Source organism: Typha latifolia, chromosome 3, assembly GCF_019914945.1.
Source record: "Typha latifolia isolate L0001 chromosome 3, TyphaL0001v2, whole genome shotgun sequence".
In the NCBI taxonomy this organism is placed as follows: Eukaryota; Viridiplantae; Streptophyta; class Magnoliopsida; order Poales; family Typhaceae; genus Typha; species Typha latifolia.
In genome coordinates, this window is record NC_133088.1 from 16,271,921 (window position 1) to 16,298,205 (window position 26,285).

General features: G+C 36.7%; 3 protein-coding genes across 9 annotated transcripts; 1 reads left to right on the forward strand and 2 right to left on the reverse strand.

Moving 5' to 3' along the window:
* The first annotated feature begins 982 nt into the window (after positions 1 to 982).
* On the forward strand, positions 983 to 18,229 carry LOC140783815 (uncharacterized). Of its 6 annotated transcripts, none has more exons than XM_073130879.1 (24): positions 983 to 1,166; positions 1,818 to 1,954; positions 2,080 to 2,164; positions 2,976 to 3,029; positions 4,045 to 4,136; positions 4,210 to 4,313; positions 6,833 to 6,905; positions 7,475 to 7,880; positions 8,749 to 9,072; positions 9,168 to 9,371; positions 9,508 to 9,603; positions 9,704 to 9,767; positions 10,455 to 10,567; positions 11,773 to 12,019; positions 12,159 to 12,304; positions 12,385 to 12,509; positions 13,525 to 13,648; positions 13,735 to 13,793; positions 14,931 to 15,024; positions 15,091 to 15,283; positions 15,368 to 15,466; positions 16,083 to 16,201; positions 16,707 to 16,766; positions 17,896 to 18,229. In XM_073130879.1, exons 1-24 carry the CDS (start codon positions 1,128 to 1,130, stop codon positions 17,992 to 17,994), a joined length of 3,156 nt encoding a protein of 1,051 aa, XP_072986980.1. In that variant the 5' UTR covers positions 983 to 1,127; the 3' UTR covers positions 17,995 to 18,229. The 6 variants fall into 6 exon arrangements, with proteins under 6 accessions (XP_072986980.1, XP_072986982.1, XP_072986981.1 ...); XM_073130880.1 differs by having other exon boundaries at positions 998 to 1,166; positions 1,821 to 1,954; XM_073130881.1 differs by lacking the exons at positions 16,083 to 16,201; positions 16,707 to 16,766; positions 17,896 to 18,229 and having other exon boundaries at positions 15,352 to 15,466.
* A 725-nt stretch (positions 18,230 to 18,954) lies between these two features.
* LOC140784570 (high mobility group B protein 2-like) lies at positions 18,955 to 20,642 on the reverse strand. Of its 2 annotated transcripts, XM_073132054.1 has the most exons (8): positions 20,426 to 20,642; positions 20,293 to 20,335; positions 20,066 to 20,185; positions 19,909 to 19,966; positions 19,785 to 19,829; positions 19,608 to 19,688; positions 19,434 to 19,529; positions 18,955 to 19,325 (listed from the first exon to the last, which is right to left on the reverse strand). In XM_073132054.1, the coding sequence occupies exons 2-8, from the start codon at positions 20,325 to 20,327 to the stop codon at positions 19,305 to 19,307; spliced, it is 456 nt and encodes a 151-aa protein (XP_072988155.1). In that variant the 5' UTR covers positions 20,328 to 20,335; positions 20,426 to 20,642; the 3' UTR covers positions 18,955 to 19,304. The 2 variants fall into 2 exon arrangements, with proteins under 2 accessions (XP_072988155.1, XP_072988156.1); XM_073132055.1 differs by having other exon boundaries at positions 20,293 to 20,589.
* Positions 20,643 to 20,793: 151 nt separating this feature from the next.
* On the reverse strand, positions 20,794 to 25,277 carry LOC140784568 (uncharacterized). The gene is made up of 5 exons (XM_073132053.1): positions 25,117 to 25,277; positions 24,730 to 24,919; positions 22,656 to 22,859; positions 21,135 to 21,329; positions 20,794 to 21,044 (listed from the first exon to the last, which is right to left on the reverse strand). The coding sequence occupies exons 1-5, from the start codon at positions 25,197 to 25,199 to the stop codon at positions 20,910 to 20,912; spliced, it is 807 nt and encodes a 268-aa protein (XP_072988154.1). The 5' UTR covers positions 25,200 to 25,277; the 3' UTR covers positions 20,794 to 20,909.
* Positions 25,278 to 26,285: the final 1,008 nt, after the last annotated feature.

Genomic DNA, 26,285 nt, shown 5'->3' on the forward strand with positions numbered 1-26,285 from the left:
GTGCGGAAGGGCCGGGACGGCTACTGGCGTTGGCACTCATACGTGCACGTGCGGCCCTTCTTGCACGTGCTCCACTTGTGCAGCGTGAGGCGTCCACTCGAATGTGCTTCCAAGCTTATCACTAGTATAGTTTCTGTTTGGCCAAACATAGGATATATATATATATATATATATATATATATATATATATATATATATATATATAATGTAAGGAGATAGAAAAAAGAAAAGGAAAATTATGTGTGGTAATGAGGAAGGTGGATAATTATGTGTATAGAGATAAAAGATCCGAGTAGTACGTGTATGGACTATGGTATGGTTTGTTGTATGATATGGTATCGTACTTGAAAAATCTAAGTTACCTGAGTGTTATAACATTTGACTACGAATTTTCCAAATCTAATCTTTATTACTTTTATACATCATGTATTTTTAATACAAATTTTCTAAATATTTATTGAAGTTGATATACCGATCACGTCGGACATTTTAATAAGCAAAGCTAACATCCAAAATTTCTCGCTATATGGTGTAACGCTATACATGCTCAAAATACTCTACATTAAATATTATACAAACATTAGTTTCGAGAAATTTCGCATGTATAACTGCAAAAGGTAAAAGTAAATAAATCTTGCGTAACCCAAATTTTAACAGAATTAATTTTCCTTTCTGTCTTCCCCTTCGATCATCTTGTCTCATCTAACTTTGCCTCGGTTCCATGGAATTCTCCCTCTTCCGGAGGTCAGGGCGGCGCCAAGTTCCTGGGCTATATCCTATATAAGCATTCATCACTTTTACCTTCTTCCCTGTCATATCGTCTAACTAACTTCAAGCGTCGGTCATCGTGGACTCTTTTCGAGTCCAAACATCGAAGACTCCACACTTGACACTCCTACTCCACGATCCCAACTTCCCATTGGCCCACGTTTCATCTCCCTCTGTTTCTCTATAAAACCCCGAACTAAATCCAAACTGCCCTCCTCCAAAAACTCCTCCTACGCTTTCCCTTTTCCTTCGGTTACAAGATAGCGTCGATAGCATCCCTCTTCCCTCTTCCCTCTTCCCTATTCCAAAACCACGAAGAATAAGTACCACGAATAGCATCGGATCCGGATAAAGAAGCCATGTTCGTGAAGAAGCTAGTGGAGAAGGCTTCGAGGAAGGTTAGTCTTCATCTCCTCGACTCATTTGATCTGTATACCCGGGGATCCTGCGATCTCCATTTTCCCTTTTGGAATATTGATGATATCTCGTAGAGTTATTCAATTTTAATCGTATTGGTAACGTCGTACTTTGGATCCTTGTGCTCTCGTTAATATTAATTACGGTTTCTATGCTTTGGGGCAAGATAAGTATTTTAATCTGCAATTTAGAGTTGCATCAATACAATACTTTTGCTGCAAGCCCCGCTGCCACGTATGCAGATGCAGTGAATTCCTGCAGTTGGGCATGTTAGACTCCCCGATGCCGGTGACAAGAACCTAGGCATACGTGGTGCTTAGACTAATAAACTTGTTTAATTATGGCCGGTCGGTGGGCCCACATGATCAACTCATGCCACGTGGTGGCCACTAGAGATTTATTCTGCTGACGTACATCGTCGACCGTATAAGCCTCTATTTAAAAAATTTAGATTTTAATTATTGGAAGATTAATCGCCAATTAAATCATATTATATAGATTCCCTGAAAGCTCTCGGCGAGGATCGAACTCGCGTCCTTTCGCTTACGAAGTGAACGCACTACCACTATGCTATTAGTCGTAAGTGTTTTCAAATTTGATTTTTTTTTTCTCGTTTCTTCTTCTTCTTCCAGCAGCATACGAAAGCCGGCATCAATGGTCTTCGCCCGGAGGACGTGAACCCTCGTCTCGTCTTTCACTATGGCCTCCCGCCTGAATCATCCGCCATGGGTTACGATCCTATCCACCGCATCCTCGCCGTGGCCACCAGGTAAAACCTCTTCCAACTCCTAAATCTCCGCCGCTTTGTTCTTGAAACGGAGTTCTTCCGTCTTTTAGAGAAAAAGAGAGAGAAAGAGAAAGAATTGACGCTGGTTTCTCCATTCTTGCTTCCAGGAACGGGCAGATCAAGCTCTTCGGGAGGGATAACACCCAAGCCCTGCTCCAGTCGGATGCGGCCCTCCCCACTAAGTTCTTGCAGGTCTCCCGTTGAGTTCGGCTAACTACTTGCTCTGTCTGTGATTTCTTGAATCTACGGAAAAAAGAACTTGAAGATAGAGTTCTCTTTCCATCTTGAAGTAGTGATGGAAAGATTCCATTAATTTTATTCTTTGTCAAGCTTTTGGATTAATCCCACGTACGTTGTTGAGTGGTATTTTCGCAGGATTTTTGGATTCTTTGGGTTATTACCTGTGCATTCACCAATATAAGAATATGCGCAGGTCTCATTGATTATTCAGTCAATGTTGTTGGGTTCTTTCTTGACTTGGATTAGAGTATAGGTTTGTTTCCTCTGAGGTTAGGGTTTCCAAAAATATTTTCACTGATGTATTAGTTACATTACGGAACTGCTTCTTGAATTGTTGTCATCTAAGTTTATGTGCTTCGTTGCACTGTTGATTTTGGCGACACTGAGCCAGTAGAATATGGAATCTTCTACTGCATATCTTATGAATTCAGATGTGGACATTTTACATTGTTGAGAACAATCTGAGAGATGATTGGGTTGAGTTGTTGCTTTATCTGCTTAATGGACATATAGCTGGATGGGTACTTCATTTTTATATTGGATAGTTAACTTGGTAAAAATTGAATAAGTCATAGTATGATTTTTTTTTCCAATGAGTATTTACTTAAAACATTGTATCCACTGGCTAATGGTGATATAATGATACTAGAGCGGACAATGAATCATGGTCAAGGCGTCATCTCTTAATTTATTGTCACATAGTCTAGCATTTTTTCCTTGGAGATAGGAGTGATTACTTACCTATTTATCTGTCTTATTACAGTTCATGGACAATCAAGGAATCCTTTTCAATGTAACTACTCAGAATCATATTGAGGTATTTGTTTTTTTTTCTTTCTATCATATGAACTTAAATTGCCTTTAGTTTTAGAGAAATTTGCCTATAACACCCTGTTTTTTAACGAAATTATGATTTACACCTTATATTTTCACTATTTGTAAATCTGAGCTCTATGATTTAGTAAATATGTGTAGAAAACATTCTGAGTTAAATTTGAACTAATGCTGTGAGGATATTTTGCTAAGTAGAGATACTTTATTTCTAAAATAATTAAAATGCCCCTATTTTAAAAATGACTAAAATACTCTTAGTATGTGACTTGGTTAAGAGTATTTCCGTAATATTTTTAGTATAATAAATTTAACCCAGAAGTTTGGTTAAGTTTAGTTAACAAATTTAACAACAAAATTCTTTCTGTACATATTCGCTAAATTATAGTACTCAATTTGTAAATAGTAAAGATATAGGGTGTAAATTATAATTTTGTTAAAAGTCAGGGTGTTATATGCAAATTTTCTTTAGTTTTATCTGCGTGAAATATTAGAAGAATCATGGACTAGCATAATCTAGAGTTTCACTAGTATGGGGAGGTAGTTTATTTTATATTTAAGCATGTGATTATCAAGAATTAGTTATATTTTCTAAAGCATTTCCTTTGCCAATTTTTTAAGAAGTTTGTAACTTTGTGTTGCATTGAATCACTTTTATTATTTTTTTGGTTAGTCATGCTTTTGTGATCTTCATGCAGTAATATGTAGTTTGGTAATTACCATATGATAGGAGAACTATATTTCTTGTACGTACACTTAAAAAATTGAAGTTTTAATCCAAAAAAAAAAAACACTTAAAAATAGAAATTCCTGGAGACATCTCATCATTTCCTTCATTGTGGTTGGCTTGTTATCTAAGTTCCTCGTAGTTATTATTTTTTCGTTACGCAATATAATGCTTGAATGTTTGATTGGTTCAAATAACCTTAGGTTTTCGATAAGTCATTAAATTTAGTAGAGAAAATTAGTTATCTTACAGATGCAGAGTCAACATGTTCTAGGTTTGGGACATTGATGTACAAAGGCTATGTTATGTGCACATTTTCAATGATGAGATCACCTCATTTACTGTACTGCAACAAAGTTTGTACATGTAAGTACCTTTTCACTTTTCAGTACAACCTTACTGGTGCTGTTTTAAAATGTCATAAATATTTTCTGAACAGTTATGCTGGTGATTGCTCTGGAAATATTTCTTTGTTGAAGCTTGACCATGAGCAAAAGCATTTAATAACCATGCCATATAAAATTCCTTTTTCTGAATCTTATGGTAAGGTTATCCTCTGAATTATTTTCATTATCTTTTTCAATTAATCCAATGTGTCAATAGTTGTTTATTCCCATATGTAAGAGATGAAATGTTAAATTACTATTGTATATTGATCAATGCATGCTTATCTTTTTAAGAGCAGTAACTAAGTATTGTTTCTTTGCACATGTAGAAATTTACTGTGAAGCACTGAAGTTCTGAGGAAATATTTCAAATACTAAATGAAATAAAGTAGATCTATCACTTTTAGGAGTAATAGTATGTAGTCAAATATGTTATGGTTTTAGGACCTGGTAATATATATATATATATATATATATATATATAATTGATATGTTTGAAGAAATCATTTATCTAACTTATAATATAAATACACATAATGCATAAACTATTTATGAGAGAAAAACAAAGTATGCACAATACCACAAAGATATCACAACAAGTCAAAAGTGATAATGCCAATATGTGACAGTACAATACTTAACTACAATGGACGGAATAGGAGAATCTGTGATTTTTGCACTAATTTGTGCTAATATTAATTTTCTTTGATGCACAAATTTGTGATTACTGCATAACATTTATGTTGCATATGCAGGAAATGTATACAATAGATAGTTTCTATTATAAACTTTTGTAGTATATGATAAATCTTTCATCCATTTTGAGAGGTCGAGAGTATCCAAGGAGTGCTTTATTATAAATTTTTTATATATCGAATACTTCTTAGAATTGTATGACATGTGTCTAACGAGTGTTGGACATGGACACAACATGTTATTTGAAGTAACGATGGCCGTGCCAACTGGCATAAGCCACGAGGGGTGCCGCATGATACCCCTTCGAGTAGCTTCGTCGCTTGCAATCGTCCTCGCCATTGCTGATAGACCTCGCACCCATTAAGCTCTCATCCGGATTCGCAACTTAAGTTTTTATTTAACCCAACTCGACCCGCCAAGCGAAAAGGTGAAGGTAAGTAGTTTTTCTCACTCTTGCGGCACGTGCCGTGCTGTGCCATGCCTGCCGGTGGTTGGCACAGGTCGTGCTTGTGGCACCACCATCCTTGATTTGAAGTGTCCGTGGTTCTAAGGCTGGGCTGTTATTCATGACTTACATATCTAGATTTATGTGTGTAATTGCAATATTTTGTATGGTAAATTCATGGATAAACTCACATGTACTTGATTTGTACAAACTAGATTCAAATATATGACAGAATTATATATCTTATGGAAGATTAGATCATGCGAAGAAATTAAGACATTTGAAGCAGAGACAGACCAAAAACATCTATCCATTTAAGAATCCCTTACCTAAAGGTGCTTCAACTTTCTATCGTATGTGATGAATTATTTGAGTTTGAATGCTAGTCAAATACCGACTATATCTTGTAGCATATCAGCGGAACTTAATCAGAGGTTAGAGAGAGGATATATCCAAGTGAGAACTTAGAATTTCTAGTATCATCTTAGAGAGTTCTCTAGTTTCCTCACGAAGCATATTTTTCATTAAAGTTTGATGAGAGCTTCATCATATTTCTGAGTACTTGAGCTTTAATTGAGAATGATCTCGAAGCATCATTGAAGTTGAATCATTCATCTACCATTAGCGTATTGTGTTTGAGGAGTTGATCCATAGCCCAGGTGCTTACCAAAAGGGAACCTTCTACTTCACAATAATAGTTTCAGACAGTTTTTGATTAAGAAGTTATTAAACACTATAACATTGGAGAGTCCAGAAGAGTTGTAAATAAACTTTTTTTTTTATTTGCTCAGTGAAATAGATCGATCGACTCTTAGCGAGTTTGTGGTTTTTTTTTTTTTTTCATACGAGAGAGGTTTTCCACGTTAATGAAACATGTTGTGGTGTGTTTGCCGTGTTTACTTTTTCTATTTGGTCAGCTTTTAGTTTCCTACTCTTACTTGATTTTTCACTCACCGACTTGAGTTCAATTTTCTTAGTTTGAGTAGCACTCTAATTTTTTTTTTTCTTACTTGGTTTTGGTTTTCAAAATACGATTCTAAATCAGTTTTTTTAACTTAGAAAAATTCGGTTTTCCTAAACCAAATAGGTTTTGGTTTTGGACATTGGCTTGGACTTTTAATTTCATATCTCTAAACTTAGTCAAACTAAAAATCTTATCTCCCCCGAAATTGCAATGTGCATAGTTCTTGATGAACTTAATGACAAGCTGTGATTTAACCTAAATATGTGCATAATTGAGTAATGATGCCCAATATTTACTCTGTTTTCTATATTTATGATCTAGAAGCATTCTCTTTTGTTTACATCACTATTGTTGGATGGAATGTGGTTTTAGAGTCAATGGACTAATGATAGAGATTTTCCGATAGTTATCGAACATGTAAAAGATCAAAGAGCATTCTTGCCGGATGTGTTACATATTGTGAAAAAAATTGTTTAATAGTCCAATGCTGGATATTGTCGTCAAGTTTTCTATTTCCATAGATCTCGAGTTATTCAGTAATGTGGGTGGCTAATGCAAAAGTTTCTCTTAGGTATGATAACTGCAGCAGGCCACGGAACCGCAGTGATTTGTGCACTTCCACAGCCTATGGCAGAGAACAAGAGGTTTTTAAAGCTTACACCTGTTAAAGCTTAATGTTGAGGCATTTTAAGCTTCTGAAAGCTCACTAGCTTACTCTTTGTCAAACCCATATGATTTCTGCTTTAAACCTTACTATCTTAACATCAGAAATCGTGTAATTTTGGAGGTAAATTTGAGTAGGATGGAAGGGCACATACTTTGTAGGTTTTGGGGTGAAGACTGAAGGATCCAGTCTAAGAATAGATTTGCAAATGGTATTTTTTTTAAAGGAGAAACTGGTTGGGTAGACAACATGGTTTTTGCTTCTCTCTTCAGAATATCCCTAGCATTTTTCATTTGAGAACCCTACACAAGATATGAAAGGTTCATGCATCTTCTTTACAAACAGTATCTTATTGTTTTTCACAATTCTTCCTTAATTTTGCCCAATCCTCGCATGTAATTAAAGGTGACAAATGCATGTTGCCATGGCAAACTATTGGTTTCTTATCCCATTTTACTATAGCTGCAGTTTTGAAGTTGTAGAGAAACAAGAAAGCCAAGCAGAACATTTCTGTATACTGACTCAATGATACTGCTTCCTTGATGATAGGGTTCTGATTATCTTCATGGATGGGCTTATAAGCTTATGGGATATTCAAACAAGTACAACGGTATTTGTTTGTGGTAGAAGCATGCAGAATTCATCACAACATGATCCCAAAACTGTAGTATCAGCATGTTGGGCATGTGCTCATGGAAGTAAAGTTGTTCTGGGTTATAGTAGCGGTGACATTTTTGTTTGGTCTATACCAGTGATTTCAGATGGAAAAAGCAGCACAGTGACAGACAAAAAAGAGTTAAATGTTGCTCAAAATGTTCCTCTTCTCAAGCTTAATCTTGGATACAAGATGGACAAGGTCCCTATAGTTTCTTTAAGGTGCGTCATTGGTGATGGAAGGACAAGTCGTCTATATATAAATGGGTTCTCTGACCATGAATCTTCTTGTTCATTTCAGGTATAAAGATCTACATCTTTATTGAGTACATCTATATATATAAGTAATTTGAACAATTCACTGAGACTTACCAAATCAATATTGCAGAGGATCTATTTGCATCCTTTATCTTGTTGATGTTGATATATACAAATCTGCTCTGCTCAATGTAAATCTCATGAGCATTACCATTTCTTTTTTACTGCTATACTTTTATGCACCGGAGGAACTATTAACTTTAGGTGTATACTTTGTTAGTCAGAAAAGCATTGTAATTTTTTCTTTTCCAGAGTATTTTCAAATGTTATGTGCCTCAGAATATGTAGGATTTCATTTTGAATCTTGTATGGAAGATTAGTGACATTTTTTTCGTTCTTATGATCTTACTATGATAATATAAACAGGCCTATAAATTGGGCACATAATTATCTTTTGGTTGAGTAGTACTACATTGTGGTCTATAAACGGTTTTGTTTATTCATTATCGCATGAAAACTTCCACGGCTCTCACTACTACTCTTTGGAAAACTGAAAAGTCATATTGCTAATCAAATGCAAACAGGAAACTTTAGAAGTACAATAAAAGGTATCATAGATTTTTGAGGGGCACAAATAATATCAACAAAATAAACCAAGTAGTTTCTACAATCTAACACTCAATTTCCCTATTTCATTAATTACACAATGGAAAATATTAGAGCACTCATAAATAATTTATACTCTTTGGAGCACTAATTATTTTGTGAACATAGGCTTGGCTTCATTATCGTTCTCGTGAAGTTTCCCCTTACTGCCTCTTGTAGTAAATCAATATTATTGCATCAATACTGTGAAGGATTGTAGTATCTCACTTGGAATTTTTTTCTTTCCATTTGACATCTGAATGTAGGTCTTAATTCTCAATGAAACATCTGAATCTCGTACAATCAAGTTTGTACTACCTTTGACTGAAGCTTGTTTGGCAATGGAACTCATTACATGCTTCAGTGAGGAGAACAAACACAAGCAAAATGCCCTTGTTCTTCTATTAAAATCAGGTCGCCTATGTCTTTATGATGATTCAGAAATTGAACGTTATCTGATACGCTGCCAATCCAAGTCACCTCCAACACTCCCAAACCAGTTAATGATGAGGCTGCCTTTTGGCGAGTCGGGCATCACTGCTGCAAATCTGTATACAAGCAACTCTGCACAATCAAGTGCAATAGATGAGGTAATACCAGCAGTATCATTTCCTCTCTTGATTGTACCAATTAGACAACTGTGAACTCCGTCATTATATACTTGCACTAATATTTTCCTTTGCAGGACTATATTTCATTGGCCAACAAATATTCTTACTTCCTTTCAGTCAATACAAAGGAAAAGAACAAAAATTGTTTAAGCTCTACAAATTTTAGTCAAGTCTCCAAGACCAAAAGCCTTTATATAACTGGGCACCATGATGGAGCTATAAACTTTTGGGATGCATCATGCCCCCTTTTGCTCCTGATTTTATCCATAAAGCAACAGGTATCATTTATGATGCCCCTAGTGAATGTAAACAATTTAATAGTATATGCTGAATTAGCAATGCTTCCTTATATATGACAATGCCATTTATTAGGATACCAGTTTTTTGCCTAAAATTAATCTGAAATTTTAACAGAATGAAGATAGTACTTCTCCAAGCGGTTGTCCTGTAACATCATTGCATTTTGATAGCTCTTCCAAAGTTCTGGTTGCAGGAGATCAGAGTGGGCAAGTAAGCTGGTCTTATTGTTCTCCACATAGAAAGTGAAGTCCTTTTTGTCGTTAGTCAGTTTAATACATTTTCAACATGGTAAACTTATTTACTATTTCAGATTCGCATCATCACTTTTAAAAAGGAGCATCTGGCATCAGATTGCATTTTTTCCTTTCTACAAGGTATGTCGGTGAGGAGTAAATGATTGCCTTTTGATTTCTTGAGAATTTCTAACTACAAGTGATTCTATTTTCTATTGTATAAATAAAAAAAAGGTTATTGGTTCCAAAAATTCTTGGTGACAGTAATTCTTTCTAGAGTTTACTTCTTAGGCGAATGAGAAATGACAAGCTTCCTGGAGACCGCTCTGTAATGTTAATCAGTTACAAAATAGGTAATGCATCTACTAGGATTTTAATTATTCTAGAATGTTAGCTAAGGAAGACCTCCAAATACTGCAAGTAAAACATTAGTGGTATGAAAGTAAAAAATTAGGATTTTATTACCCTGTGAGGGCTCTAGCATGATGATAAGGTCTACCTCTTACATCCAAGAGGTCATGTTTTTAAGTCTTGGAAACAACCTCTTAAAAAATAAAAGTAAGGCCGCATACTGCATGTTCATGACACTGTTTTGCAGAATATTGGCTTTTCATTACCTTGTTCAAAAACTTCTACTTATACTCAGAAAGACAACTTCTGTGCTTCTACTTGTACTCAGAATATCTGATCTTGCATTTATAAAGGATGCAGTGTGACTGTGTAATTCATTTGGTGAAGAACTATTGTTTCCTAGATTTTTCTGTTTTCTCTTGTTTACTTTCCTTTTTTTAGTGTTTAACACTGTGCACCCACCTTTATATCCATCAGGAAAACCAGGGCAAAATTACTCGGTTTGTAGCATCAAACTTAAAGGAGCTATAGTATCCACATCAGTCAATCCTGATTCCAAGCATCTTGCCGTTGGAACGGATAAAGGATTTGTAAGTTTTGCTCTTTATTTTCTTTGTTGCTATGCTAAATTAGTTAACACGGGGTTAGAAAACTAATGACAGAAGGTAAGTGCTGGTTTTAACAGTTTAAACTAGACCTTCTTAGCCGTTCAAATTGACAGAATTTCTTGACTAGGTGTTGAAGGAGTATTGTATAGACGTGATCAAACGGCCCAGCCCGAACTACTCATGGGCCGGGCCGGGTTTGGACCGGGCTAAGCCTGGCCCGGACCCGGTTTAGGCCCGGTCCGATCCGAGCCCGAACTACCTATGGGCGGCACGGGCCAGCCCTTTGCCCGCCCGACCCGGCCTGAAAGCTCGCCCGTTTGGCCTGCAACTAAGCTTGCCCGTTTAGCCCGCAACTAGGCTCGCCCGTTCTGCTATAGTATTTACCCATTCTGCTACAGTAAAAACCAACTAAAATTTTGGAACTATACCATTTTACATTTTTTTTAAGCACATATTTAAATTTTTTTAAATAGAGGAATATAAATAATTTTAAAAAAAGAAGCTAATAGTAAAAAAAATTCTAAAAATAGCTAAAATGTGGGTTGGGCCAAATGATTGATGGGTCGGGCCGGCCCGGCTCGACTGGCTAGCCCGATCTCTCACGGGCCGATGAGTGGTAACGGGCTAGACTATTCTAGCCCGGCCCGAATCCGGCCCGGCTCGCTCGATGATCATGTCTAGTATTGTGTAACAATTGCTAGATTCTTATGTTAGAATGTTGCACTAGACCTGTAACAGATGGCAATTATTAGTTATTTATTCCTAGCAAATAAAGTAGCCTCTAATCTTGTGTCACACAGCTGCCCTCCCATGTTCTCTTTCATGAATAGTTCTTCTGAGAGAGGACTATTTATTCAACTAAACTTGGACTATAAGTGCAGTTACAGCATGGATGCTCCATTCTTCAACTGAACCTGGTATATGAGGGTAGTGACAACATTGATGCTCCATTAGCTTTTTTTTTCAGCATGATTTTAATCATAGGATAAATGGATAATCATCATGCTTGGTATATGTGGGGGTGGTTTGGCAAGCAGAGATCTGAGATTTATTTTAGAGAAAGAACTTTTTTAGATTATATATTATTCAGGTTAGTTATAGGGGTAGCTTAAGTTTGTTTTGCAGCTCTTTACAGAATCTATTTTTAAGAAAATAAAATAAAATCTCCATCATCATGCACTTTTCAGGTAGCAGTTATCAACATAGAAGAGGGGACTATTTTATATCAAAAGCAGTGCCAGAGTCGAATATATAGTGGTGTCGTCTCTTTGCAATTTGAAACTTATGCCCAAGATGGCTTTGACAAGAATGTCTTGTTGGTAGCAATGGAAGATTCATCAGTTTTGGCTCTTGAAGTGGATACAGGAAATCAATTGAGTACGAGTCTAGTTTGTACAAAGAAACCCTCTAGAGCTTTATTGATGCAGATACTAGGTGAGTAAGATCCCCTTTTTTCCTTCTTCATGGAACTTTTGACTGTTCATTATGTGTTTGTTCATGTTGGTGAAAAGACAAGGAATTGTCTGAATGACTTATTGATCTTCTATCTGAGATCTCATTATAAATGAACCAGATGTATCATCAGAGGCAGCATGGGCATCAGATTGCCAGGATATAAACAAAGAGAATTCCTTTGGTGAAAGAGCATCAAAGCATTCTCTTTTATTGCTTTGTTCTGAAAATGCTGTGCGCCTATATTCCTTAAGTCATGCAATTCAGGTAGTTGTTTTTCCTGTGATTTCTGTTTTAACAGGTTGTTCTACTGATGAAAATTCTGTGACTCTCATTTACATCATCAGGGGATCAAGAGACTGGTCGGTAAGAAAAAGATAAGCAGCAATTGTTGTTATACCTCCGTTGTCAATGGCCCCTCTTCTGATGTTGGACTTGTACTTCTCTTTAGCAGTGGCAAAATTGAGATAAGGTTGAGTTTCTTTTCTGTTGTTTTGTTATCACAAGATGCCATGTTTTGCACTACATATCTGAATGTAGAATTGTATAATATACTATAGTAGTCTAGTATACTGATGGATTAGATTGTTCTGTGAAAATTGCAAAGTATATATTACATTTATGTCTTTGGAATTGTATCCGATGTCTAAGAAGGTTGTAAGTTTCATTTTTGGTCCTCAAGTAGACATTCCCATTTGGGGTTTTTCATACAGGATTGAATATTTTGTTGCATCATTCCTCCTTGAGTGTCATCTAAGAAAACCTACTACAGGGTCTGGGCACCCAGCCACAATTCTAGAGAGGTTGCAGAGGTGGTTAGTGGTTACCACCTCTAAAGTGGTCGACCAATTCTGCAGATGGTCTTCATCACTGGCAACCAACATTTCTCTTGAAAGAACAATAAAAAAGAGGGGAGAGGAGAGAAAATGAGAATAAGGAAGAGAGAGAGAGGGAGATAGAGGACATTTCTCTTGAAAGAACAATAAAAAAAGAGGGGAGAGGAGAGAAAATGAGAAGAAAGAAGAGAGAGAGGGAGATAGAGGATGCCAGCTCAGGGAGGATTGGAGTGTTTCTCTTGATTACTGAATCTAGCGGGTCATATTGGGTCAGATTCTGGTCAAAACCTGATCTGAACCTGGGTCCATTTTACTTAAAATTTTAGAAGGCTTATTCTGGTGGAAAGGACTGCAATTTTTGAAACGATGGTGTATAATTTACTAGCTATATCTTTAGATTACTAGGTTTACAATATTTTTCAAAGAATAGACTATATATAAGTGCAAATTACAAGGAGCTTATTTGCAGCATTTTTTTAAGTTTTGCAGCATGGTGTGAAGATCCAACAGAATTTATCTTATTATTTATTTACTATATATTTGTTTCTCTTTATCCATACATTATGTCAAATTTACTTGACGCGACTGAGTTTTTTGGCCTGCTTTCCTTTTGGGTTCTTTCACCTGAACATCGTACTCGTTAAATTTTAGATCTTTCCCTGATCTAACTCTCCTGAAAGAGGCTTCATTGAGAGGTTTTACATGTTCAAAACAAAACTCAAGCTCAGCTTCTTTGGGTGCATTATCCGCTTCAACTGATGGAGAACTTGTCATGGTAATATCGTAATACTAAATGGACAGTTGCTGTTAATGTAACCTTAAATGAATTTTAGATGATGAATAATCCATGTAATGATATAGGTCAAGGGAGATCAAGAAATTCTCTTTTTCTCAATTCTATCTCGGAATGATATCTACAGGTATGTTGACATGGTTAGCTCTTGAAATAAAGTTCTTAAGTGTATTAAGTTTGTATTTCTCAATATTATCTTGCTTCTTCAATATTTCCATCTCTAAGAAACTTTCATGTGATTCAAAAGGGAAACCTTTATTTGAGTAAAATGGCAAATTTATCCTACTTTTGTCGAGGATGAAGTAGTTTTTCATATGAAATCTACCCCCACTCGAGCCCTCAAAATCAATACATAGAATACTCGAGACCCCTCCGGAAGATCCAACCTATATGCCATTGGTCCAGGTCGCCCTAGTATGCGAAAATGCACAAAATAGCGGTGTGCTAGCTTTTGGTTGTGTATCGGTCTCAGCATTATCTACCGATATGGTTGAACATGCACGAATACAAGATCGCCGACTGCAAACTCTTGATCACAATATCGGCAGTTGTAGATTTGTTTCATGTCGTTTTGTGCCACTTGTGTGTCCTCAATCTTCGCAAAGTGGTATCGTGATCTGTCAGCTTGAGGTCCCAAAAACATTTAATAACATATATTCCTACCTTTTTTTTATGTTGATTATGGACCTAGAATAGTGTTGTAGTCCATTAAAAAATTGGTGCTAAATTCATTATTCATTATGTTTAAGAGAAGAGCTTGAATCAACGAATGACTTGCTAGTTAGGTACTTAGGTGATAGGTAGAATGAATATTTGTGCCGAGTACCACGAAGGCTTGTCAATCGGCACTTATCTTTCAATAAACCCTCCTGACCCCCTTCATATCAAGTGGATTGATGATGAAATGCATTAACCCCACCTCCTCTTGTGAAGGCAAACTGACTCAGATTGGTGAGTAAAACTCACCTCCTCTCACTTCTCCTTCCTCACAACCCCATCTGTCTTCTCTTGGTCCCACAGTGCTATCCTAGTTTTTTAGATTCATTACAGTCATGCATGCCAACTGTTCATGTGTCATGGCTCCAAAACCCTTCATAGACAGGTTCATACTGACATTGTCGTACTAAAAGGGTCCTAAACCTGTCAAATTGATCAAACAATCTTATAGTCTTATATGAGGAAGAACTGAAAGGAATAATAATTTTTGAAATAAGAGTATAAACCTCTATCTAATGCATTGCAAACTGCTGTCTTTGCTGGACAGGCATTTAGAATATATTAACCTGGTATACAAGAAGGATTTGGCCCTACAAGAAGAATCTTCCTATGTAATGAATGCTTCTAAAGAAAAGAAGAAGGTACCAATTTGAGCTTGCTAGTGATCCTAGAATCGTAGTTATAATCTGACACTGAATTCTATCCAGGGAATATTTGGCATGGTTGTAAAAGATCAAAAAGGAAGCAAGCAGAAACAGAGCCAAGAAATGGGCCCTGAAGATTCCACTGCAATTAATTCTAAAGAACTGTTTGCCATCTTTTCAATAGCCAATTCTCCTCCAGATTCTGGGGGAGGCATCAACACAATAGAAGATGATGGCCATGCTGAGCTGGATATAGGTATTTATGTTGATTTTTTTTTTATATCTGTGATCTGAAGTTTAGACATGCTCATGTCTCAGTCTCAGCTCTTTCTATTGTAAGATGATATCGACCTTGAAGATAGTAAACGGAAACATAAAGGACCAAACTTTGCAGCTGTAAGTAGAAAGAAGTTAGGCAAGGGACTTCTGGCTCTGAAAGGTCAGTACAGAAATCCTATAAGCTTTTACTCTGTTACAGTTACCTTTCACCTTTTGGATGTCTTCCTTTCACTAATTACCTTTTCTTATCTGATTAATGTTGATTTTGTGCATGCCTCCTTTTTGTCTATTCCATATACAGAATATATATTTGAGTTGTAAATGAGTAGGTTTACATTTTTCTCAAGCTCTAAAAGTTGATTTGCCAATGTATTGGCTCAATGACCTATTGGATTAGAAAATCTAATTGGCCACCTATATACCAAAGGCCTGAAATCCCAACCTCAATAACCAATTTGAACCTTCTTAGCAGATAGTATATACATTATAGTATGTACAATTATACAAGATACTGCACATCTATAAATTAATGTATATACTGGTACTTTATTAGATATCAATATATATTGACTGGGTCATTGTAGATTGGATTGTAGTTGTCTATATTGTAAAGCAAGCATCACTCTGGCATTGATTTGGATTGGCTTCTTGTTTTTATCAAGTATCTCTAATCATTCCAGAAATCAATATCATTTGGGCCAGGTTGCAAAATCCACCAATCAGATATGGCTCCTAATCTTGCTTCTTTATAGGTTGAACTAATTTTTTTAACACAGGTAAATTGATGGCCAAGACAGAAGAAAATGTGAACTCAGGGAAGAACGAGTCTGGAGATGAAATTGTCATGGGCTCAGTTGATCAGATTAAGATGAAATATGGATATGCGGTAAACAATGTAAGTGCACAAAAAAAGCTTGTTTATACATTTTATTCTAGGGTCCATGTTGGTCTTAGATTTCTCATAAGCCATACAACTTCATGCAGTTTTATTATATTATTGGTACTTTCTAATGTCTGGAGACTGAAGTTTTGAAATAATCTTTGTTAGTATTCTTTTCCTCATTTCTCCAGACTGTGCTCTCTCTGAAGCTGTCCTCTTGTCTTCTTTGAATTGCTATATATGAATTGGTTTCCCTGCATCTGGCATTCTTTTCCCAGCGAAATAGGATTATTAATTGTGCTCTCTTGATATGAAAACCATTGGTTTCTTATTCAGTTCCCACATGCATAGACTTTTTGTTCAGAACTGCCATGCTTTCTTCTAAGACATAAATATCCTTTTATCTTGCAGTTGTACAGTTTTTAGCAATAAATAAACCTATTCAATCAACATTTTATTGAAATTAATTGCCACATCATTCTTCCATGACTTTTTGCATGTATGTCTTATCTATAAGCAGGATTCAAGTGCTGCCAAAATAGCCAGGGACAAGCTAAAGGAGAATGCCAGAAAGTTGGAGGTAAAGTAAACCCCACTATGTTGTTAACTATCTTTTAATTTCTTGGGACCAAGAATGTAGAGCAAGACTATGATAGCAAATCAAGAAACTTAGTGATACCAAGCAGATGGTATTCATTTTTGTAGATGTCAATATTGAATTCATTCCGTAGAAAATGATCAGGTTCTTGGTCAAAGAAAATCTAAGATATATCTGCTCTAAGATGCATCTTCATCTTTATCTAAGGGGTGTGCATATTTGTTAAAGTCAAAATTTTATCAATTGAATTTAATTAATTTAAAACTTTAGATGCTTATCTCTATATCTTATTATTTGCCAGAACTTTCACAACTTATACATCTTATTTTTTTTATTGATAATAATGAGCTCTAGTGCATATATAATAATGTGTACTCTATTATAAAAAAAATGTGCATCGACTATATAAAATATATGGACTCAGTTTTCAAAAACCTAATCTTGCCAATTTAAAAAATAATTGTAATTATATTGTAGAAGCCCCCCTCTTTGCCTAGGCTAAGTTATGGACCTGTTATAAGTATGAACTATGTGCATGTGATTGTAGTACTGTGATATCTATCTTCTTTGAAGTGTTTTCTCAATAAGCTCTAAAAAAATAACTGTAATTAAATTGCAAAAGCCCCTCTCTTTGCCCTGTCTAATATATGAACCTCTTATAAGTATGAACTATGTGCCCGTAATTGTAGTACTGTGACATCTATGTCATTGGAAGTGTTTTCTCAATAAGCTTTCAAGTTCTGCAATCATCTTCCCCAATATGTTGATTTTTTTCTAACTCCAGACGACTATAAATAAGCATGCTGTTTTCTGTTTCCTTCTATTTAGAGAATTTCAGATGTAGTATAACGTCCTAAAAATACTAAAGAACATAGAGCTACATGATAATAGCATTATATGAAACTCGAAGTCTCACCAGATGTTCCTTTCCAATTCGGCAATACCTGTGTATTTCTGCAATAGTACACACCCCTATGTGTATCCATTGTTAGCACTAGGAATAACTGGGCGGCATAGTAAATTTGAAAAATTAAATGGCAAATCCTAGAGAGCACTTTTCATGGTCATACTGAATTCATATGGACTTGTAATAATTGTCTGTCTTCATCAGGCCACCAGCATGCGTACATCAGAGATGGAGAATAATGCCCAGACCTTCTCATCATTGGCAAAAGACCTGCTAAGGACTGTAAAGAATGGAACGGATTGATTTTGTTTTTCTCCTGTTTTCCATTCTATCTTTTTGTAAAGCTTCTTCCTGTTTGTTATTATTTTGTTGGAGCTTCTTCCTCTGTTTCAGTCGCTGGTTCTTGTTCCTCCAGCCTGCAGTGTCGCTTGCCTACGCAATGTTGTTTTTGTTGTGTTTGGTTTGCATAATTTTAAGCTAAGTGGGACCTTTGGTTTGCATAAATTTTAAGCTAAGTGAAACCTTTGATTTGCATAAATTTTAAGCTAAGTGAGACCTTAGTATTTCACTAATTATATGAATGAGGTGTTGGGACAAGCGAACTCCATCGAAATTGCTCCTTGATATTTTCCACTCAGTTCACCGAACAAACAATCAAAAGGCAGGCACAAAAGAGAAGGTGAAACAATTCAAATTATATGAATGAAATAAACCGCAAGTGTCGTGTATAGACAAAGTAAAGCATCTCCCTGTCTGTTAGCAAAACCACATAGGGGGTCCGTGTCAAGTCTCTGTCAGACCATGCAAACCATTGAAGTTTCACGGAAGTGCTACGCTTATGTGGCATCATTCTGACCATTAATATTGGTTACGAGATGAAAAGAGAAATTACATTAACATTAATTATGAGATGAAGAGAAATTATCAATGATCAGGAATATGCCATAAATGTTTTGTTTCGCGTAGAATTACTCAAAGTTATACATTTGACATCAAGACCTAATCTTGCAATTGCAGTGTATAGAATTTACAGTTTTCTCATGTTTACATTCACCAAGATTTTTTATATTCAATCCGCCAGCTTAGAAATGGCATATCATCAACATTACATGATCACAAGAATGAAAGCAGCCTGCTTAGAAATGCTCTATGTTTGGCACCTAACTTCTAAATCAACGGAAAGCAAGCATATGATCCTTTCATACAAACATGACTGATTATGAAAACAATACCTCTTGAGCATAAACATTTACACAACACAAATAGCAAAGTGAGAATCATTAATTGAACTGAATAATAGCAACCTACTTTTCAACTGTAGAACAAGCATCAAACTGAGGTAATATTTTTTGAGACAATTAGATTGCTGAACAAGCAAGGCTGCTGCATATACTTCTAAGCATAGCAGTGAACAGAGACAATGAAAACAAGGATCTCCATAAAGTGGGGTTAGCATAAAAGGAAGTAAGCGGTGAGCTGTTTTCTACAACAACTAGTTGTCATATCTTAAGTTTTTTTTGTCATTCTTAGGACAAACTACAAAAGAAAGCAACCTAAGCAGTTCTAATACCATTTTACTGCCCCTCTATTCTCCTTCACTTCCCATTTACTCCTCAGTCCTCATCCTCTTCTTCCTGCAAGAAAAATTGCAAAGAAAAATATTAAGTAGGAAGATATCAGCTCATCTACATCAGAAATTAAGGCCTTTGAAGAAATAGAACAAAATCGTATATATATTTCACCTCTCCGCTTCCTTCGTCATCCTCTACCTCAGATTTGGACTTGTCAGACCCTTCTCCTCCCTCCTCAGCACTAGCATTTCCTCCACTGCTCTCAGACTGTTCCCCAGAAAATAAAATTGTTAAATTTACAATTTTCAAAGTTATAAACAATAATGTGCTGAATAAAATGAACACCTTCTTTTTATCATATGCAGCCATGCTCTTAAAGTACTCAGCTTTTCGCTTCTCTGCTTTGGCTTGATAAGGTGCTTTGTCCTACAATATTTTTACAATATAAGATAGAATAAATTTCACCTCAGATACTGAATTAATTTTTGTAATAATTAATTTAGCACAGAAAGGGCTACTCACAGACTCAGACATGGATTTCCACCGGTCTCCACCAGCTTTACTGACCTAAATTTGCAAAGAATAAATTACATATGCATACAAAATATCTGGTAAATTCTAGATATGCGAAGGAGAAGTAGCTTACGACGGAGACGAGCTTGTTATTAGGGTTCTTCTCCTGGAATTCCTTCCTAAACTCCTCCCTTTAGATCGAAAGCAAACCAAACAAAAAAAAAAACCTTAGAATGAACGAACGAGGAGATCTAAACCATTATTAAAAATTAACTAAAAAGAGGGTTCACATGAAGACGAAGAATGCACTGGCAGGCCTCTTGGGCTTGTTAGGATCCTTTCCGAGCTTCTTCTCCTTCTTCCCCGGCTTCCTCCCCGCTCCACCAGCGGCCTTCCTCTTGGTCGAGGAACTTCGAGAAAGACCACAAAAAGGAAGAAAAAAAAGAGAGAGCATTAGATCCTTGAAACCCTAGATTCAAAATCACTACCGATCTAAAGAATGAGATAGATAACTCACTTCGCGTCGGACGCACCGGCCTTCGACCCTTTCATGGCGGAAACTGCGTAAAGATCACACGGATCAATGAGAGAAAAAGTGTGGCTATCGATGGAAAATCTAAAGGGGAGAGGAAGACGAGGGGGTTTATTACCTTAGATTTGCAGTTAGGGTTAGGGTTAGGGTCAGGGGTTAGGGTCAGAGATAGAGCGAGAGAAAAGTGGGGAAGGTGGGGGAGATCACGAGGTCACGATGAGGCGGGCGTAGTAGTCGAGTCACCGAGTCGAAAAACTTAGTGGAGTGGACGAGCACCAAACCGCGGGTTTAGGCGGGATTCGAAATTTTTACCGAACTTTTTTCGCGCGTTAGACATCCCCACTTTTCCCGCCAATTCTCTCCTAAATGCTAAACGTGTCATCCGACCCGACTGGGATGGGAATCCTCAACGTCTAGAATTGGCCATGATTTGATTTGAGCTCGAACCAGTTTCGATCACACCACTTGCAGTAAAAAACGAATCCATACTCGAGAGCACTATCACATTAGCTTAATAAAACTATCATTTACTGTTTTCAAAATACACCACTGAGTCCACAGAAGACCTGATTCAATGACAGGTGATAGGAGGATTTCTTCATCTATAGCACCTTTTCTATGCCAAACTGGATGAGGTGCTCTTTCCACATGCAGCTTTCTATATACCTCTCATGGAAACTCACCTCGCCGCATTGTTTAACTGAGATCGCCGCAATGCTTCTAGTTCCATATCGCCCCTGAGATATCAATATAGGGTATTTCAAGTGCCTTCGTTACGGCATTTAGTGGTTCCAAATTCTGTAGGTGGTGAGAGACTACTACATTACCAGCTTTGTGTCGATGTCGACAAATATAGGGGATAACTCATACTCCCAATCTGGATTGCAACCAGTGTCTGGCAATAGAGCTCTATCGGCTTTGTCACTGTTAGTCATAAGCTCTTGAACCATCAGCTCCAAGGGGATTTCCCCCTCCCCATGTCTCCTAAGAAACTCGCCGAAATTCTTATCGAGGCGTTGCACCTACAAAAGGAATTGCTGGCATCAATAAGAAGCAGATGCTTGCTGATGCTGAAACAGATCAGGAATTCGACTGGAAACTTCATTAATGCAAAAATTGGTGCAATTCACATAAAAGCATTGCTTAACAATCCTGAGTTAAAACATAATAAGAGCATATCAACGTAAAATACATTGAACAACATCACATGTAGTGCATCGCATGAACTACGATAGAAGTACTCTCGAAAGTGTCTTTTCTTAGTGGATCGATGACATCTGACAAGCATTATCAGGAAATGTAAGCAGATTCTGCCTGCATGTTTGTGGAGTGCTTTGCTTTTCCAATTGATATATGGCAAAGATAGATTCAAAGGGAACATATTGTTACACAAGTAATGTAGATTCTATCCTAAGAATAAAGGTGAGATTACTTTGAAATGAGCTCCTTCCTGACTATGCTAGCACATGATGCTCAAGAAGAAAACCAATTTATTACTCATTTATCACTTGTTGAAAATACATAAACTACCTGATATGTGAAGTGCAACTTTGTATAAGCCATAAAGCTGAAAAAATGATGTAACATTACACTGCAAACCAAGATCTTTCTGAATTATCACATTAAAAAATTCCCCTTCCTCTGTAGTCTTGTGAACAGCAACCTGCATTGCTGAGGCCAGACTACTACCAGTCTACCACAATCCATGAAACAGTCAGTCTTCTAATCTTCCAACATATTCAGTGCTATTAGATGTTCAGTTAGTCTTCTAATCTTCCAACACTCTCTGGGTTATTCAATGTTCAGTTCTTGAGAAGAGATTCAAAATGATAAAGCTGGTAAAAAAAATTAACTAAGAAAATAAGCCTAAGGCAAATAGCAAAATATTTGGGGTTTTCCCTGGCGATGCACACTTGTTGAGGAATGATAGACAGGTATTTAATTTGAGATTGTTAAAACAATCGAACAGCTGATAAGAAGCCAAATTAGGTATCACATCATAGATATGGAAGAATTGTATAAATCAATAACAGTACGAGGTCGACCTGAAAATTTGTTTATAATCAATCATATGCACCAAATCAACTATCCAACAATGTCCACAAATTCGATTAGCCAACATACTTTAGTTAGTAGGATATTATATTATTAATGACAGATTAAAATTATGAGAAAACATAATACTACAGAGACTATAAAATGTAGTCGTGGAAACCAATTTTGCAATTGGAATATATACCAAAAAATTGCTCAATAAAAAGGTATGAGAAGTACAAGAAAAGCATCTTAACATAATGAGGACATTCCTTAAATTAGCATCAATGGAAAATCTTATGTGGCCTGCATACCTTAGGCCAAGGAGCATCCAACTTTGCGTTTGAAAGCACATGAAGACCAGGGGGGACAATTTGAATCACAGGCTCTCCTTTTGGCCTATTGGATATGTAAACCATGGATTTTGAGCAAAGATCAGTCAATACTAGGTTAAATCCATTGTACTTATCTGCTTCCTTAGCTATTTCAGTTGCACATGCCAAGGGAGACTGTTTATTCTGATTCAAACCAAGTGAAGGAACATATACTATAGTCAGAAGAAACCAGGAAACAAAAATGTGGCATAAATATCACAGACTAAGACAAAATAAGGACCTAAGCAAGTGAACAAAAGATATACTCTGTGAAAAACGAACAGACACAACATAGCATGCCATTGAGTGTGAAGGAAATAGATTTTAGAATAATTATCCACTTCCAGTGAATGCCAAAAATGGTGAATTTTCTGCTTGAAACTAACGATGGTTGTGCCAGGAGCGTACAAGCACGTGACATTAGAGGTGCCGCACGGCACTTTCCTAACAGCCATCTACTCGCTGTCACCGTCACTACTCGCCGTTCCCTTTGGCCGCTCGCCGTCGACTTTGTTGTCACCCGTCACTTGTGTGCCTCAGCTCGACAAAGAAGGCGTTGTTCCTGTCAGGTGTCCTTAGACATGATCATTAGGCCCGACCCGCCCAAACCCGGCCCGAACTCGCCCGGTTTTAACCGGGCTAAGCCCGGCCCGAGCCTGATTTAGGCCCGGCCCGACCTAAGCCCGATATGGTAATGGGCGGCATGGGCTAAGCCTTTGCCCGCCCGACCCAGTACGAAAGTCCGATCCACTACTCTCATCTATAGCCCAACCCATAATGTATACATATTTATATAATTATTTTAGTCCCACATTGGATATTTAGTAAATTATATACTAATATATATGTATGTTTCAATGAAAGATAACTAAAATATCTTCATATAAGCCCATTAAACTGAGCCCAAAAAAATATAATAATTTTTATATTGAACGCATTATGTTAGAGCCATTATACTCAATCCAAGCCCAATATGTAATGGGCTAGAATATTCTAGCCCAGCCTGAACCCGAACCCGACCCGACCCGAGTGATTGGTGGGTCGGGCCGTGAATAAATATTTAAGCTCGGTTGGCCCGAAAAGCCCGGTCCGAACCCAACCCAGCCCGCCCGATGATCAGTCTAGGTGTCCTAGCTCGAGGAAGAAGAAGGAGATGGTCAGGTCTGGTTTGAATAAAAACTTAATTAGCAAATCCATCATTGAGTAATGGGTGACGACGACATCGACGGCGAGCGGTGACAACAAGCTCGATGGTGAGTGACAAAGGGCGAAAGCGAGTGGTCTCCCTCATTTTTTTCTCTCCTTCTCATATGGTACATATCATGCCATGCCATGCCGACCAGTAGTCGGCAAGGGCCATGCCACAAGCACGACCATCCTTGCTTCAAATAACTAGCAATATATGGCTGCACTTAAAGAAGTTGAAAAGGTCTGAAGCTAGAGAAGAGATATGCCACAAGCATGACCATCCTTGCTTCAAATAACAAGCAATATATGGCTGCACTTAAAGAAGTTGAAAAGGTCTGAAACTAGAGAAGAGATATGTCAAAATGATGAATCATTGAATCCCGAAAAGATTCTGTAAAACCTACATCAACATTACCTAAGCTCTTGTCCACTTATTTAAAATTAAGACATGAGCATATGCTGCATGAATCTCAACTGATCTTTCTGGACGTGTATACCACCTCAATCTGCTCTTCATCACTTGGGATTTAAAGAAATATGATACTGTACTTTCTCTACTATACTACCTTTTAACACTCTTTTAACATACAGTCATCTTGCTTTGATAAATCTTTTCAATTTGACATTGTGAGCCACAAAGATTTCCAGAGTTGATGTGGGAAGAAGGAATTGTTGATTAAAACTTATATAAGGTTCCTACAACATAAATTTCTACAACCAATACAAAAGTTTAAAAAAAAAACTAGATTCATGTAAAACAAATAACAACATAAGATTTTAGATCACAATCGACTAAGAGGGAGGAATCCTGAGTCCCATAACATACCTCCAAAAACCTAAGTGGCAACTCCCCTCTAGATTTGGCATTGGGATGAGGGCTAGCTTCCCTCACATTAGTCAGAAAAGCCAATCTCCCATCTCTTGTGCAACCCAACCATGTACCTCCAGCCAACTCATCCCTTCCTCCCAATATATTCTCCTCTCCCTCTCCCCACCATTCCACTGGTTTTGTGGGCCTTCGATTCCATACACCAAACACCAACAACAACACAAATCCATCAAGAAGCAGATAACCCAATGTCAAAATAACAACTTTATGCAAGATATCTACTCAAATTACAATATAAATGAAGCCCAATTCAATTTTATAAGAATCGACAAGAAAATGGGGGAAAAAGGAACCAGCGTATAATTGAACTGGTTTTGGGCATGCCTGCTATGGTATTCGTCTCTATTCAAGAGGAGAAGAAGTTGGTAGACGGGGTGAGATTGCCAAATCCATGCAGCTATACACATCTCTCCCCCCCTTCTCTATCGTCTGAGATCTTTCTGTGGGACTTAAGAAATAGAAAATTAATCAAACCTTGCGTTTATTATTTGGGTTCCCAATAACATATGGTTACTTTTTATTAGCACATGTGATTAATCTACAGTTGCGTTATTATAGATAGGTCAAGGCCTCAAGGGATTATGATCTTCGGAAAGTGAAAAATTATATATATAATTTTGCATTTCAACTACAAGATTTCTACATAATTGTCAGCAAACACTGTTTAAATATCATAATTGCTAAATGAGTCTGAGAGTAAATGTAGTGATTGCGTAGGATATTTATTTGAAATCCAATGCTCTTATTATCTTTATCCAAAAAAACAAAGAAAAAATTCTTACCTATCTTTAATTTATCTAAAATAATTACAAATATATATTAATACCGCACTCGGATTAAGTTGTAACTCAATAGATCTAATCAACTTAGTTAAACTTCCATCTGCACGTTATGATTTTTGGACTTATGAAAGCCTTTTTCTTAAGAATATTAGCTCAATTATCTGAACTCAGAGAGTGCTAATTTTTTTCATTTAATTTATAACATATGAGCTCCATATATAAGAAATAAAAAATTATGTAAAATAATTTGATCATTTTAATTATAATATTTTAAAGAATGCAAGGCAAAGTTTGGATAAAAGGTCATTAAAAATGATCACTTGAATACTTGATGCCAAAAACTTTACTCGCTTTATTACAGAAAAGACTAGCCATTCGCTGTCCGTTGCGTCGGAGTCAGACCACTTATCCCGGAAACTTCTTACAGACACGTACTAACAAATGGGACCCGCCTACCTCCTCGTTAACCCTCACGTATTAAAAGCAACGTTCGATTTCGTGCATCACATCAATTGGACGCTCATATCGAGTTGCAAAAAAAAAACTGATTCCAATTTTTTTTTACTTTTATTATTTATATTCTGCTGGAAATATAGAGTTAATGAAATCTTTTTAATAAGGTTTGGTTACTTGGCTAACCACAGATGTAGTGTGCTTAATTTTGTCTATCGAATAAAACTAGCTGTTAGGGTTGTCCAGTAAAACCCAAAA

What these genes read in the sequence shown, in the direction of transcription:
- LOC140784570 (XM_073132054.1), bottom strand. Translation starts at nt 20,327, where the DNA reads ATGAAAGGGTCGAAGGCCGGTGCGTCCGACGCGAA. An exon ending in AGTGCATTCTTCGTCTTCAT is followed by an intron (nt 19,967 to 20,065) that starts GTGAACCCTCTT and finishes TTCGATCTAAAG; the next exon opens with GGAGGAGTTTAGGAAGGAAT. An exon ending in ATGACGAAGGAAGCGGAGAG is followed by an intron (nt 19,326 to 19,433) that starts GTGAAATATATA and finishes TTTTTCTTGCAG; the next exon opens with GAAGAAGAGGATGAGGACTG.
- LOC140783815 (XM_073130879.1), top strand. Translation starts at nt 1,128, where the DNA reads ATGTTCGTGAAGAAGCTAGTGGAGAAGGCTTCGAGGAAG. An exon ending in CTTCTAAAGAAAAGAAGAAG is followed by an intron (nt 15,025 to 15,090) that starts GTACCAATTTGA and finishes AATTCTATCCAG; the next exon opens with GGAATATTTGGCATGGTTGT. An exon ending in ATGGATATGCGGTAAACAAT is followed by an intron (nt 16,202 to 16,706) that starts GTAAGTGCACAA and finishes ATCTATAAGCAG; the next exon opens with GATTCAAGTGCTGCCAAAAT.
- LOC140784568 (XM_073132053.1), bottom strand. Translation starts at nt 25,199, where the DNA reads ATGTGTATAGCTGCATGGATTTGGCAATCTCACCCCGTCTACCAACTT. An exon ending in AGAGACGAATACCATAGCAG is followed by an intron (nt 24,920 to 25,116) that starts GCATGCCCAAAA and finishes ATGGAATCGAAG; the next exon opens with GCCCACAAAACCAGTGGAAT. An exon ending in TCGACATCGACACAAAGCTG is followed by an intron (nt 21,045 to 21,134) that starts GTAATGTAGTAG and finishes TTGATATCTCAG; the next exon opens with GGGCGATATGGAACTAGAAG.